A 13,412-nucleotide genomic window follows, 5' to 3' on the forward strand; every position below is an offset into this window, starting at 1 on the left:
TTTCATGCAGTAGGAGTGGATCAGAGCAATTTCTACTGATGCTTTTATAGCTACATTATATATATTTTTAGGTTTTCACTTCAGCCTAGACTTAGTCCAGACAGCCATGCCACAAATAGTTCAGATCTGTGTGAAGAACCACTGGAGGCTCTGCCTTCCCAGCAAGGATGGGAGCACATCTGGAGAGCACTTGGGCAGCTTCTGTTTGAGATTGCTTTGGGAGAACTCTGCATTTCATGCTGCAAATGAGGCCAATGGACAGAAATGGAGGCAAGCTGAACCAGAACTGCACAGCATTGCTGAGCCAAGATGCTCAGGCAGATGTAGCCTCCGCTTAGCAATTCTGCCCTACCAATCCTATTGCTTTAACCATGTCATAGCCATGTTGGGATCTCTGCTGCAAAGGCAGAGGAAAAGATGAAAGGGCTCGTAAACTGCAGAAATAACTTCATTTTCAAGCAGTCAAGATTCAAAATAGGTGGATTTCTAAATTTATCTTACTAAAAGCAGGTTGCATTTTAAGGAGGAGGAAGGTTAGTGCAGGAGAGTCAGTATGAAAGACTAGCGACACCACGGTAATTATCCACCCAATTGCTGCCGTACACAGGGAAGTGCTTACAATCTATCTGCTTTCTCACTTCAAGCAGAGCTTTGTCAAATGCTGAAATACAGCCCTGCCTAGAATAAAATGAGCTACAAAATGGTTTCTAACACCAGCACCCGCACTTTTTCTGCCACTCTGAGATAATGAGGTGCTGCAGTGCTCCAAGACTGGCAGTTTAGAGACCACTAAAGGAACAGATGCAATGAAGTACTGTGATAAAGAGACAACACCTTGAGAGAGAGCATTCCCTCCACCTCAGAGCACCCACAGCAATACTCTGCATTTGCACTGCACTCTCATGATGGCTCACACTTTACCTCAACAAAAGCAAGCTGCAGATTTCCTTACAAAAGGAGTACAGCTGTAAGGAGAGGGTGGTAAGCTGTGATGCAAACTCCATAAAAGGACATTAAAATAAAATGCTGTTCTTTTCCCTATCTAAATTCTACCAGAGAAGTCTTGAACTAAGGGGTGAGGGCTACTTTTATTCTTATTTTTCCTTCACTAAAGAATTTTTACTACTTGTAGCTCCAGGCTGTAAACACAAAGTTAAACCTCAAGCTCTCAAAAGTCTGATCTTGTTTCCAGGTACAGAAAACATTACTTGCAACAAGCATAGCAGAGAAGTACAGGTCAAATCCTACTGTCTGTTATGCACTAGCACTGATTTTTATTTTTCTATTTTTTAGTTCAGATACCAGCTGGCACTAAATAAAAGTTTAAACTTGGTCCATCTTTCCTGCTTTATGGGAGACATAAATGTCTGTAGAGAGAGAACTTGTCTGTGCAGTATTAGATTTAAATCTTAATACCATAATGTCATAGTCAATATAAGTTTTCTTCAGAAAGTATCACTGTGACACATGATTGGATGATTTTATGCCAAAAGAAACCTGTAGTCAAAATTTATCCTGCTTATTTCTGTAAAAGTACCACTCTTATCTTCTTCCTTTATCAAAATAACTTTTACTGGGAAAATAAACCAAAGACCAAAGCAATGTGCTGATTTGCTGTTTTGTCACTTACCTACTTACTGGGGAACTGGAAACCACATGTTTCCCATCCAAAGCTTCTGGAGGCTTTTCTTTGCCCTGATGCCCCTTTCCAGATGGGCCACATGAAGTCAAGGACTCTGAGTCTTTATCTGGCTCATCTCGTTGATCAGTTTCTATCTGAATTAAAGGCACTTCCCTGAGCTGTCCTGCAGGGAGGCTTCCAGGGCTCTTCACATGCTCTTTTTTCTCATCCAAATTTACTTCCTCCGTTTTGGGTTTGGGCTGTGTCTGGGTTGTGCTTTGGGGATGTTTGCTTTCCACATGTTCTCGGCTCGTATAATCAAAGGAATCCTGCTGGACAACAATTAAACTTTTACCACTTTCAACAATATTTGCAGCCAGTCTTTTTGCATACTGTTCCACATGTGGTGGAGAATCACTGTAAAACTGGTCTGCCTCTGTAGCCGCTGCCTCATCTGCGATGATTTTGTTCTTGCGCATCAGGGACTCGATGGAGCTGGCCCAGGTCTCATGGATCAGCATGTCTGTGATCTGGTCAGTCTTGCCTCTCTGGTACAGGCATGAGTCAGACTTGCAGAGCCCTGCAGAAGCCACGGTACTGACGGGCTGGACACTTAGGGAATCTTGGCGGTGGTGGGCGAAGCCATCCAGGGAATTTGCTTTAATTGGGACGTTGACTGTGAGCCTGGAGCCTGAGGATCGACTGTCGGGCATTGATGACTGCCTGAAGCAGAAAGGTGACCGCAGAGAGGGTGCCAGCAAACTGCCACACCAGTCCTTTGAATTCCGAGAGCATGATGCATTGTCTTTATTTTCCTTTTCGATTTCTCTTAGCATATACCTATAAAACTCTTCTGTTATACTTTCTGTGCTGGACTGTTTGGATGGGCAACTTGGTCTTACATTAAGATGGCCATTTTTCTTGGCTACCTGTTGCAAGGCAGAAGTTAAGATATTGTTTGCATTTTTTCCTGCGTAATAATCCAGTAATAAGTCAAAACCTCTTCCTTCGTTTTCCATCTGGTTCACCATAAATCTTGAAAATTCATCTGTAATGCTTTCACAACTAGACTGCTTTGAGACAGAACTTGTCTGGCTCAGAGAGTGACCAAAGCTGTTCATGAGGCCTAGGGTGTTGAAAGAGGCTTTGGAATCTGAGTCCTCCTCTGGTATGCTCTCACAGCTTGAGGCCTTGGCTCGGCTCCACCTTTCACAGTGCAGTCTGTTCCTGGGGTGGTTTGGACCTTGCCAGATGCTGTCAACCATGGAGAGTTCAGTGAGGTTCATGATCTTGGCAGCCACTTCATTTGCAAAGAGATTGACTGAATCTGGTGTGTCCTCAAGGTTTATGGATTCATCTACTACCCGATTCATCAATTTTTCCTTTAGCTCAGGATGCTCATCTGTTTTTCTTTTGATCTCACTAAGCCGAGGTGCCCTGTGCTTCCGAACCACAGAACCATTGGTATGGGTTTCCTTCTTCCTTTTCATGGTTCTGCATGATAAACTCTGGGTCACCAGATATTCATTGCCTCTCTTCCACGCACAGAACCAGGGTTGCTTGCCATTTGAATTTTCTAGACAAATGGCAGCTATTTCTGTTGCCATAGAGACAACTGTTTCTGCCAATTCTTCCGCAAAGTCTGTTATACAATATTTGTCCCTTGAATTTTTCACCTGTAGCACAGGCTGAGAAGGAAGCAACACATGGTTTCCTAACAAAGATAAGCTAAGTTGAACATCATTATTTAGCACAGAATCACACTTAATCTTGGCTTGGTTTTCTGTATTTATGGTGGCACTGGAAGACAGCTGTTCTTGAACACCGTGCCTGCATTCACTGTTTGAAAGAGTATTTTCTCTGTCTGAAAATGATCTGTAGTCTTTCTTCTGATGCTGATTGTTACTCTGATTTGGGGATTTGTAACAGTCTCGCGCAGTTCTTTTCAGGTATCTCTTCTTGGGAGATGTTTTTGCACCAAGTATGTTATGCCCTGTATCTCCACTTGGTTCTGAATTCAGTATGGAGCCTTCATTGCTATTTACATCTTTGATCTCACTCTTGCAAGTGCTTGTGACCTTTTCAAGATCTTTGCTAGTACTGGTGCTGTAGGATGTACCAAATGGCTGAGCAGCAGAGTGATCAAGGGGGCTGTGTGAAGTTTCACAGGCTGTTACCAGTGCTGGCCATCCTTCTGCTCTTGTTACTTTCTCTGCTTTTGTGCCTTCGGAAAAGAGAGGAGAACACTCTTCAAGTTGCCTTATGTCGTTCATCTTCTTGCAAGTAAAATAAATTATATTAAAAAGTAACTCGTTTGCAGTCTCTGTGAAAATGTTTTGTGTACTTGGCCCATCCTCTGAATGGGCTTGTAGCTGTCTCTTCTTCCTAACCTCTTCCATAGAATGTCGTAGAATAATATTGGATAAGTTTTGTGCAAGTTCATCCCTGATTACTCCATCAGCATGTGGAACACGTGGTCTTGCTGCTGTTTCAATAATTTTCCTGTTCATGGATTCCATAAAATGCCCTACATTTTTGTATGTGTTGGGTTTTGTCAGAATTACGGATGCCTCTTTGAGAAGCGCCTCGGCAATGCTCTCATTCAGCTTCTCCATGCTGCTTCCTACAGCTAAGCTGCAATGCAGAGTGATGGCTGCAGAGGCCTGAGCAGCAGACAGAAGTCCACTGGAAGTTGCAGGGTACTTGTCCTCCTTTGTGTCCCCCAGGCCACAGATGGCTACAGCACTTGCCACTTGAGTCATGCCACAGAGTGCAGATGGGAAGGAGTATTCCGTGCCAGCACAGTCAAGGAGCTGTGAGGGTGCTGCGTGCACCTCCTCATCAGCAGCCGCTCCACTTCTCGAGTCTGCGGCTTCCTGCTCCCGGCGGAACTTTTCCGCAGCCTGGGGACTGGAAATGGTTCCAATGACAGTGGCTGCACAAGCCAGAGCCACTTCCAGTGCACTTTGGTCATGTCCATTTGAGTGTTCTTCCTCAAAGTAATCTGAAACTTCAGCAGAGCTTTCTGCCTCAGCCCAGTGGCTCAGGCTGGGGAAGGCAGACCCTGGCCAGTCAGGTACATTCTCAGAGCTGTCTGGACTTTGCACTATGACAATCTTTGGGAGTTCATTCCATGATCGAGAAGCAGATGCATCTTCTGACTTACAGGAGCTTCCCACAGAGATGCTGACTGCAGCCTCCTCACTGAAACTGGGTCGAGACTGTGACAGTCTAATGAATGCATCCTGCAGAACAGATTCTGCTAAATTTGTGGCGTACTGCCCTGTGGTCGCCTGCTCATTCTGGGAGGGAGGATCAGTTTTCCTGATCCCTGCACAATCTTCCCCGTCTGCCTTGCTGCTGTGTTTCGCTGTGGGGTCACCCCGAGGCTCCTCTTTGGCCATTTTGGTTATAGACACATCTTCTAACACAAGCGCTGAGTTTTCACTGTCACTAGTCAAATTAGTAGTACTAAATGATGAAGTACCTTTTTCAGCTAATTCCTTCTGCCACAGTATTTCCTGGTCTGACTTAGCTTCAGGTTGTGAGATGCCATCTTCAGCCACAACATTCACCATTTCAGAGACCTGAGCAGCTGCATTATCTTTATTAATGCAGTTCCCTTCAAGAATGAATGGCAACCTGGCTTTTCTATAGTGAATGTTTTCAAATCCTTTTCCTTTACTTTTTTTGACATCTGAAGATGCTTCTGAAACATTTAATTTTTCATGACCTGTTGAGAAAAATTAAAAATTAGTTTTTGGAGACTAACTTGTGACTTCTAAAAGAAACGAGCTGTACAACTTTGTAGTCCATTACTGCTCTGTAAAAGTACTGCACAGGCATGTACCTTGTCTTTGAACAAAACTTAAAAAATATGAATGGCTGTCCATTTTCTAAATTACATATGCATGAATTAACATCAAGTGCAATTTCTGTGAGCATTGCTATAGCTGTTGTGCAGTATGTGCAACAGCACAATTATGCTCAGTCCCCCTGCTTTTACCAGCTTTATATTCATCAGCCTCGTTGTCATCCTCGAGGTGCTCGGAGGCTGTGAGGAAATCTTCTTCTATTGAGGACACAGAGCAGTTTGTGTCATCCTCAGGCTTTAGGACACGAGTTTCAGTCTGCAGCTGCCTCTCCTGAACGAGCTCAAGTCCAATCAGAAACTTGTTTATTTCAAAAATGATGCAGCTTGCGCTGTTCCTCCTGTCCCCCCTCGCACACTGAACCAAGCAGACATCTGCCAGCCAAGGACACTAGAGGGGAAAAGAATCTCAGTTATTCAATTAAAAAATAACACTTATTTTAAGCTTCCCTCTCTATAAATATCTCGGGAATGTTCTGTTGCACAGATGCCATACGATTTGTCATTTCGATGTTAGTAACAGCGTGCAGTTACACGTATGCCAAAATAAGATTCCTTGGACTGACAGCTTTTGCTATACAAGTGTTTTAGTAGAGAACCCAGCTGGATCACAGGGGATTGTTTGTTTTCAATCAACTTGTTGTTTTAATGACAGATAATTATTTGATGTTAGTCATCTGACATGCTGTTATTAATGGCCTCACGCTACCTGTATTACCTCTCTGGAGGGAATTGTTTGTGGGCATGAAATCCTTTTCAAGGTCACTTCTGTTGCAGGGCTTGTTTGAAGACGACCCTGTAAATACTGGCCTGATAATTCTGTAAAGAGCAGGTCACCTTTAGATGTTCCAACAGACCATTTTTAAATAGTGTTTTATTTTGTTTCTTTGCTGCTCTCTCTCTTTATTCAAAGCCCCATTATTTCAGGCCAATAGAACCTCCCACTAGAAATGGGGGTCCAGTGCACAATGTGTTCAGCCTTTATATAAAACTGCCTTCTCTAGAGAAGCTGTACAATTAAGTTGAATGCTGGACAGAAACTGAGAGGAAGGAACTCTTATCCTCATTTTACTGATATGAAAACAGTTGGACATTTATACAACAGAGCTGGGTCGATGTCTCTGCATGGGACCATGCTTGTTGTATGGATGGATCCTGAACCAAAGCCAAGCTTCTACAGCTTGTCATGCTTTGAACTCAGGCTCCCAGGAAAGAGCTAGCTTGGGTGGCACCAACTTTGGATTGGATTGAGGCAGAAGTTTTAGGCTGTGCAAAAGATGCCCTGGACCCCCTGGGCATTTGCACAGTAGCTAACATAGGAAGGTGACCCCGTCCTGGACCTTTTGACGGTGAATGCAAACCAATCATCTACTAATAAAATGAAAAATGCTATGAAAACGAGATGCAGCTTTAGATCAGACATTCCCCTGCTTTTTCCCCAATCCACATTTTGTAGGGTTGTACTTGTGAAAACAGCTTGAGGGGGAGCAGCATAAAAATCCTTTTACAAAACTCTGCCAGTCACCTTACAAATGATTTTCTCTGAAAGCCAAGAAATAGGATGACTGTGGCATATTTGGCCAATAAATCTCATCCAGTCTCAATGCAAAGCTTTACTCGACAGAAATTTATTTAGTTTCTGTTTGCCTCTTGACTCCACTCTCTGTGAGAGGGCTGCCTGTGTCAGTGTCTCTAGGCTTGTGGAGACAGGGGTGACTTGGAATTTCAGTTACCTTGTTTGGGTCTCAGACCACCCCTGTGTGGATTGCAACATCTTGAGATGTGGGGTTTGGAGCTCCATTGCTCCCACCACAGCCTTGTGCCTGGATTTGTTAAACATTTCTAAACTCAGCCATTAGTCATGAGTGGCAAGAAAGCTCAATAACCAGGTAATTGCTCTCTTTAACGATCAGCTTGTTGGTAAACTATAAAATTCAGTGATCTTTGCAATACAGCTGTCACAGGGTCTGCTTCAGGAACGCTTTCGTACATAAGGTAATCTCAGTGAAAGAAAGTTCCCTTATTTTCTTTTCTGCGGCAGACAAACCTGGCAATACCTGTTCACATTTTAAATTGGTGAGAGAGTTTTGTACTGCAGGGTAACTGCAATTTTAATGAAGCTGAGAGGTGAAGATGGATTGGGAATCAAAGTGGGAAGTGGCAAGGCCACTGGAAAGGCCGGTGCCCTGGCCCAGCTCTATGCACTGAAGTGTCACCTCTTTCCCTCTCTGCTGCCCTTGAAATCTGGCCTTACAAATCAGTCATCTCTGCCAGCAGTGCCTGCCTCCCCTGAAGGATCAAGTGCTAATGTGGCTTAAAGCATTAGCAGCTGCAACCCAGATCTGCAGGATCCAGGGGGAATAGCAGGGTCTCTCAGCTGTCTTTGTGTACCTGGTGTGTCCCCCTGCCGTGCACCACACTTGAATCTGTCTGACAGAGGCTGTTTGTATGTTCACAAACTTCCATTCATCTCACACTGATCTCAGGTCTTTGCTTTCAAGTTCCTTTTTCTCATTTTCCAAATTCCACCCTTCACAGGTGTGATGTGATCTTAAAGCTGAGTTTGGCTCCTACCTGGGGAACCTCATAATCGGCCTGGAGGTTTCCTGCTGTCAATCCACTGAGCAGGACAATTTCATTTTCCTTCGGTGGCTGTACATTCATCGAACTGATCAGTTTGGGGAGGCTGGGTGAGACACTGATCAGCTTCTGTAGAATGAAACAGAGTTTGCTCTCAGGTAATGAGGTCTGAGTTGTACAGTTATGAATATTAAAATAAAATATCATTTAGAGGAATCCTTTTAGAAAGCTCACTTGGAAATATTGCTTCAAGTAGATGCAGAATAGAACTGGCAGCATTAAAATGGGCATTCTTTCTTTTGAGACCCCAGACAAGACAAGGATGATAGTATAAACTTTTGCTCAAGTGTCCAGCATGACAATCTGCCATCCCTCACATTGTCACATGGTAAACAGCTTAATTGGATTGGTGCATCTAAATAGTTCCTGTTACACGTGAGTTCCTTAGACTGTGAAAACAGTGTCTCTCTCATGGTCTGAAACACAAAAGCTTCAGTAGGCATGGTAATGAGAACAGGGCAAATCTTCCTGTTTTCCTCCAAGCATATGACTAACAATAAACCAGAGGAAGTTACCTGGAAATTGCCAACCAAACTGATGCAATGATAAACGTGGAATAGCAAAAATATTGGAGATACATGAAATGTGCCTTTCTTTGCTGTTACACTGCATACCTTCATGACCTTCCATTTGTAATGATACAGTCACTCCCTATGTGTTATGTATTAGAGGCAAAAGCAGGAACAGTCACAGCATCAGTGATGCTATACAGGAGATCTGTATTGCCCCCAGCACGTGCAGGGGACATTTGTGCTCCTCTGTGTATGAAGGCCAGGCCAAAAAGGCAACACCTGCTCTGAGGGCGCAGTTCTCTCTGCCAAGGACCTTGGTGTCCTTGTTCTGTGAGCAGAGAACCAAGGCTGACCCCTTGGAGCAGGAGCAGAGTAAACCCACCTCTATTTTCTGCACCACCATAGCCCGTGTGTCAGTGCACAATGTGTGGCAAAGCCCTTCGGGGAGTGCAGATTTGGGCACCCAGCCATCTGCTTTAGTTACTAACCAAGGCAACAATACTTCATGTTTTTTTTTTCCTTTTCATCCTCAAAATATTAAGCCTGCAGTACTGTTAGTTCTCCTTGGATTGAATTAGATATAATAAAACATTCTGGCTTAGAAAAGCAAAATCAATAATGGGAAACAGTTCACTTTTCAGGGGAATGATCTTCAGATGAGACTAAGTATTTTTATGTGACATAACTGAATTCAGTGCTTCAATTCAGTTTGATGTTTCACTGTAGCATAAAAAAGTTCTCATAATTTATTTTTTTCTTTAAAATTATAATCTTTCTGTTATCACAGACACTTCCTGAAGTATCTCTGTTTTTCTGCCTAAATAGCCCCATTTTATCAGATTTCTTAGGTAGGAAATGATGGCATTTTATATATCTTTTACTTCACTTCTTCACCTTTTCTTCAGAAAAAAAAGAAAAGAAGTCTGAAAGGACAATTATTTTACACAAAACCCTCCAATTTAACCCATTCCAAAAGTTCCATCAGTGATACAAAATCCTAACAGTACCTATTAGTAAATCAAGTACCTGCTAGTAAATACTTATTTCATATGCACAACAGCTGTGCTAACATCTTCAGAAGTCTTCTCAGAAATGCTTTCACCACACCAGTGTATTGCATAAAATTCCATGCCACTCAATGCTAATTTACAAAACCTGCTTATTACATAAAGAAATGGGGATGAGGGAGTTTCCTCTTGGAAAAGAATGCATAGTACCTGTGCTAGCAGGGGATTTTTATTACCTACACTGAAAACTGAGAACAGATGTCTAATTCTAAGATTGAGGGAGAAACTTTTTTTTATTTCCGCTCATAGCTTTTGTTCCTCAACAAACACTGTAAACAGCAATAAAACCACCACATTTTAGAAAACAACCAGTGCTTCTGTGGCTTCAGTAAAGTAAAACCTCTCAAGCTGTTCTGCACAGTTAACTCGCTGATTCAATAGAAAAATCATTTTGCTGCAAGATGCCATATTTATTTTTGACAACTGAATTTTCACAGATCCAGGATGCAGAACACAGCACAGAAAAACTGTTCCTGCTAACAAATGACTTGCAGGAGGCATCAAGGTGCCAGTACTGGTTGTTCTATGAGCTAGAAGTGTTTCCAGCAAATGAACTGTAAAGGTTTAACCAAGGAAATCCCTGGATACTGTCAGGAGATCCTACCTGGGTTCACTCACTACATATTGCTTCTCTATTGGTGTGCCAAACATGGGCACCGAGCCAGGATAATAAAAGGAACTGATAAAGGAAGATGTAAGCACAAAAGTGACACCAGGCCCTTTCTTTAAAATGTGACTTCTGCAGATTTATTGGGGTTTTTTTCTGGAATAGCATGTGTTTTAAATATCATATCATGATGTAGTTTGTCTCAGTGCTTATAAAAGAACCAGGGTTTTTTACTGCTTTTAAAAAATTTCTTTTTTCCTACTCTTGTAAATTTCAGTTAAACAGATCACACACACCTTTAGTTCTGTTCTATCTAGACCCCCTCCTCAAGAGTACATAATCTACCTCTGTGGAATTTGACTGAGTAAGACAGCTCAGCTGAACAAGACCTAGATGAGTGGAAGATTTTCAGGGGCTTTTTGGCTGTAGGACAGAGAAAGAAATCACAAACTGGTGCCAGAGCTGGACACCAGAAACTCTTTTCATGTAGTATTATGCCAAATTAAAAGAAAATGGATGCATGTGAACATTCTCTCATAAAAGCAAGAAATCTAATCATATAACTGCTGTGAATTCAGACTGCAATGATTCATTACAAACTTCTGGGATAGGAGTAAGAAATGCTATGTAGCATAGTCCAGTGCTGAGACAATTTCAGATTCCTTATGCATTGCTCTCTGTAGCACTTAAAAATCTAGGTTTGGCTTTGATTTGCTCATAGAATTTTAACTTTTATTTTTACTAGAGAGCCCTGGTAGGCCTGAATAGATCCATTGTGCATGTTTTTAAGACATAAGCAGTTACCTGTTTCACTTGCTCATCGCTGCAATCATCTCTGTTGGCATCTAAATTCACAAAACAAACCTGTAATGAGAAAAAAAGAAAATGCACTTTATAAAGTTGTATCAGAGTGGCAGCAAACCTTTTAAAGTCACTATATTTTCATTTTCTAGCCTTGTAGCTGAAGCCTTTCACTCTGAAGCCTTTTCCTAGTACAAGAAAGGTAGAAAGGTTTGTAAAGAGAACAGTGGAATAGATGTTAAGAAAGGAGGAAAAAAAGGAGTAAGAGTCATGACTTTATCTGTGCTGACAATTGGCTTGTCTGATGAATGAGCAAATGTTGCAAATAAACTGTAACACAGAGGATGTCAGTACAGGTAGAGAAAATGTTAAAAATACATTTGATCACATATCTGATAAATTCTTCATGTCTTGTTTTTCCAATGACTTCTTCTTTCAGGCACTTGTTGCTAAATGTTTTTAAGTAAGTGCAATTGTGAGCTGCTTTTCGAGTTTTCTGCACATCACATAAATAATCCAATACCTTTCCCAACTTTCCAGAATGTCTATGAGAAGTTTAACACTTTATAAAAGTAATTCTTAAAACTTAGTTCATGGGGTAATATTCCACAGGAAATTTTCAGCTCTGCTAACTGGCACCACAGGTGCAGAAAAGCTGAAGTGCCTGGTGAGCAAGTTCTTCACCACAAAGTTCTACTTTTGATGACAAGGGCTTTTGCCACTTTGATTATTGTGAGTGACTATTAAATGGTACTGAGATTGACTTAAACACAAACTTCAGATCTAAAGACCATTTAATTTGTGAAGATTTCTATTTTATTATATGCTTACTGGAAGGCCATTTTCTAATAAGAAAATCCTTCCTCCAGCTCTGAGTTAGAAGCAGGGACTCCAAAACCAGGCTGACTGTGAGGTTTATGAGAGTTTGGTGTTGTCCTCATTTAACCCAAAGCCTCACACAAATTCAAGGCACAGCTGAAGCCAACACCTGACTCCAAATAAATTGCAGGCCCAAAATTTAACATAAAAGAGCTGAGTGATTTTTTTTTTTTTTACTTCTTTTCCAGTGAAGAGGAAATACTTTCCCTAATTCCATGTAAATATCCCATAGAAAATGAAATTGCTCTAAATTATTCCCTTCACCAACACTGTTGTGTTTGGCACCCAAGCTCCTGTTGTGTGCCTGCATTTACACCAAGACAACCCTGATTTCAGTTTATATATGCACATGCCATATGTACAGATTATGACCATCTGCAGTAACAGCCAGCACAGCAGATGGAAAGATCCAGCCAGTGCTCCCATTATAAACCACAAAAAACCCAGTGAAGAAGAAAGCTTTTTGCCCTTTTAAATAGTTTAATGTCATCTTTATATGAACTTACAAACATATTTTCCAGCCCTTTTACATTTTTCAGCAAAAATATTTCTGTGTCTGATAATGACAACAATCAGGATATGCCACTGTCATCTGCTGAACTTTTAAGAAATAGTTATAAAAATGTCTAAGCTACAAAATAGCAAAAATATCCTCTAGCAACATAGTGTAGTGGTTATGTAATGTCCTAAACATGCTGCAGTTGATTAGACAAACACTTCTCTGACTTTCTACTGGGTTTTCACATGTAGGCATTTCTCATACCAACAATAGGTGGTTACCAAATAGCATTAGAAAATGTCACTCTTGATTTGCCCATTAACTTGCCTGTGACAGTGTAAGATATGAATTTATCATGAGTGAGTGTGCAGGTGCATGGAGGTGTTTTTGCTGAGGGAGCCACCAGTTTGGCCAGGGAAAGAGTGGGGAAGGCGTGGGGCCACTTTGAGTGCTCCCCAGCAGGGCCAGCCCATGTTGAAGGTTGGGCTGCTACTGAGGAGAGCTGTGAAAAAGCTGCACAGAGCAGTTGTGTCTTCAGCCAGACACCAGATTCTCTGACAAACCTTGGTGTGCCCTTTGCTGGCTCCATGGGATGGTGGCTCATGACTTTGCTGTGATGAGCAGTGGCACTGACTGCCACCCCAAAGCCAGGCCCTCTCCAAGCAGCCAAAACAACATCACCTCTGTTCAGGTGTGCCTGGCACATAACTCACTCATGCCTCAGCACAGGAAACCTCAGTACAAGCAGGAATATCTGGTGTTTTAAGTCACATTATCTTTCTTTCTATTTTTAAATTGATTTTCAGAACCTAATGAACTTGCACTAGAAAACCTGTGGCAGAACTGAATCCAGTTTCCACATGCACTTGTCAAGTTCAATTGACATTGATTTATCACACTGCCAAAGCAGTCTTT

At 41.9% G+C, this 13,412-nt stretch overlaps 1 protein-coding gene across 11 annotated transcripts in view; it reads right to left on the reverse strand.

The window, feature by feature from the left end:
• The window catches only part of SPHKAP (SPHK1 interactor, AKAP domain containing), a 63,449-nt gene that overhangs the window by 9,255 nt on the left and 40,782 nt on the right, over positions 1-13,412 (reverse strand). For all 11 annotated transcript variants that reach the window (XM_014268681.2, XM_026794885.2, XM_026794884.2 and 8 more), the window contains 4 exons: positions 11,123-11,182; positions 8,067-8,201; positions 5,628-5,883; positions 1,631-5,354 (listed from right to left, as the gene is read on the reverse strand). In XM_014268681.2, the coding sequence (XP_014124156.2) occupies positions 1,631-5,354; positions 5,628-5,883; positions 8,067-8,201; positions 11,123-11,182 (4,175 nt within the window). The remainder of the gene's footprint in view (positions 1-1,630; positions 5,355-5,627; positions 5,884-8,066; positions 8,202-11,122; positions 11,183-13,412) is intronic.

Source organism: Zonotrichia albicollis, chromosome 9 (assembly GCF_047830755.1).
Source record: "Zonotrichia albicollis isolate bZonAlb1 chromosome 9, bZonAlb1.hap1, whole genome shotgun sequence".
NCBI classification, from domain to species: Eukaryota; Metazoa; Chordata; class Aves; order Passeriformes; family Passerellidae; genus Zonotrichia; species Zonotrichia albicollis.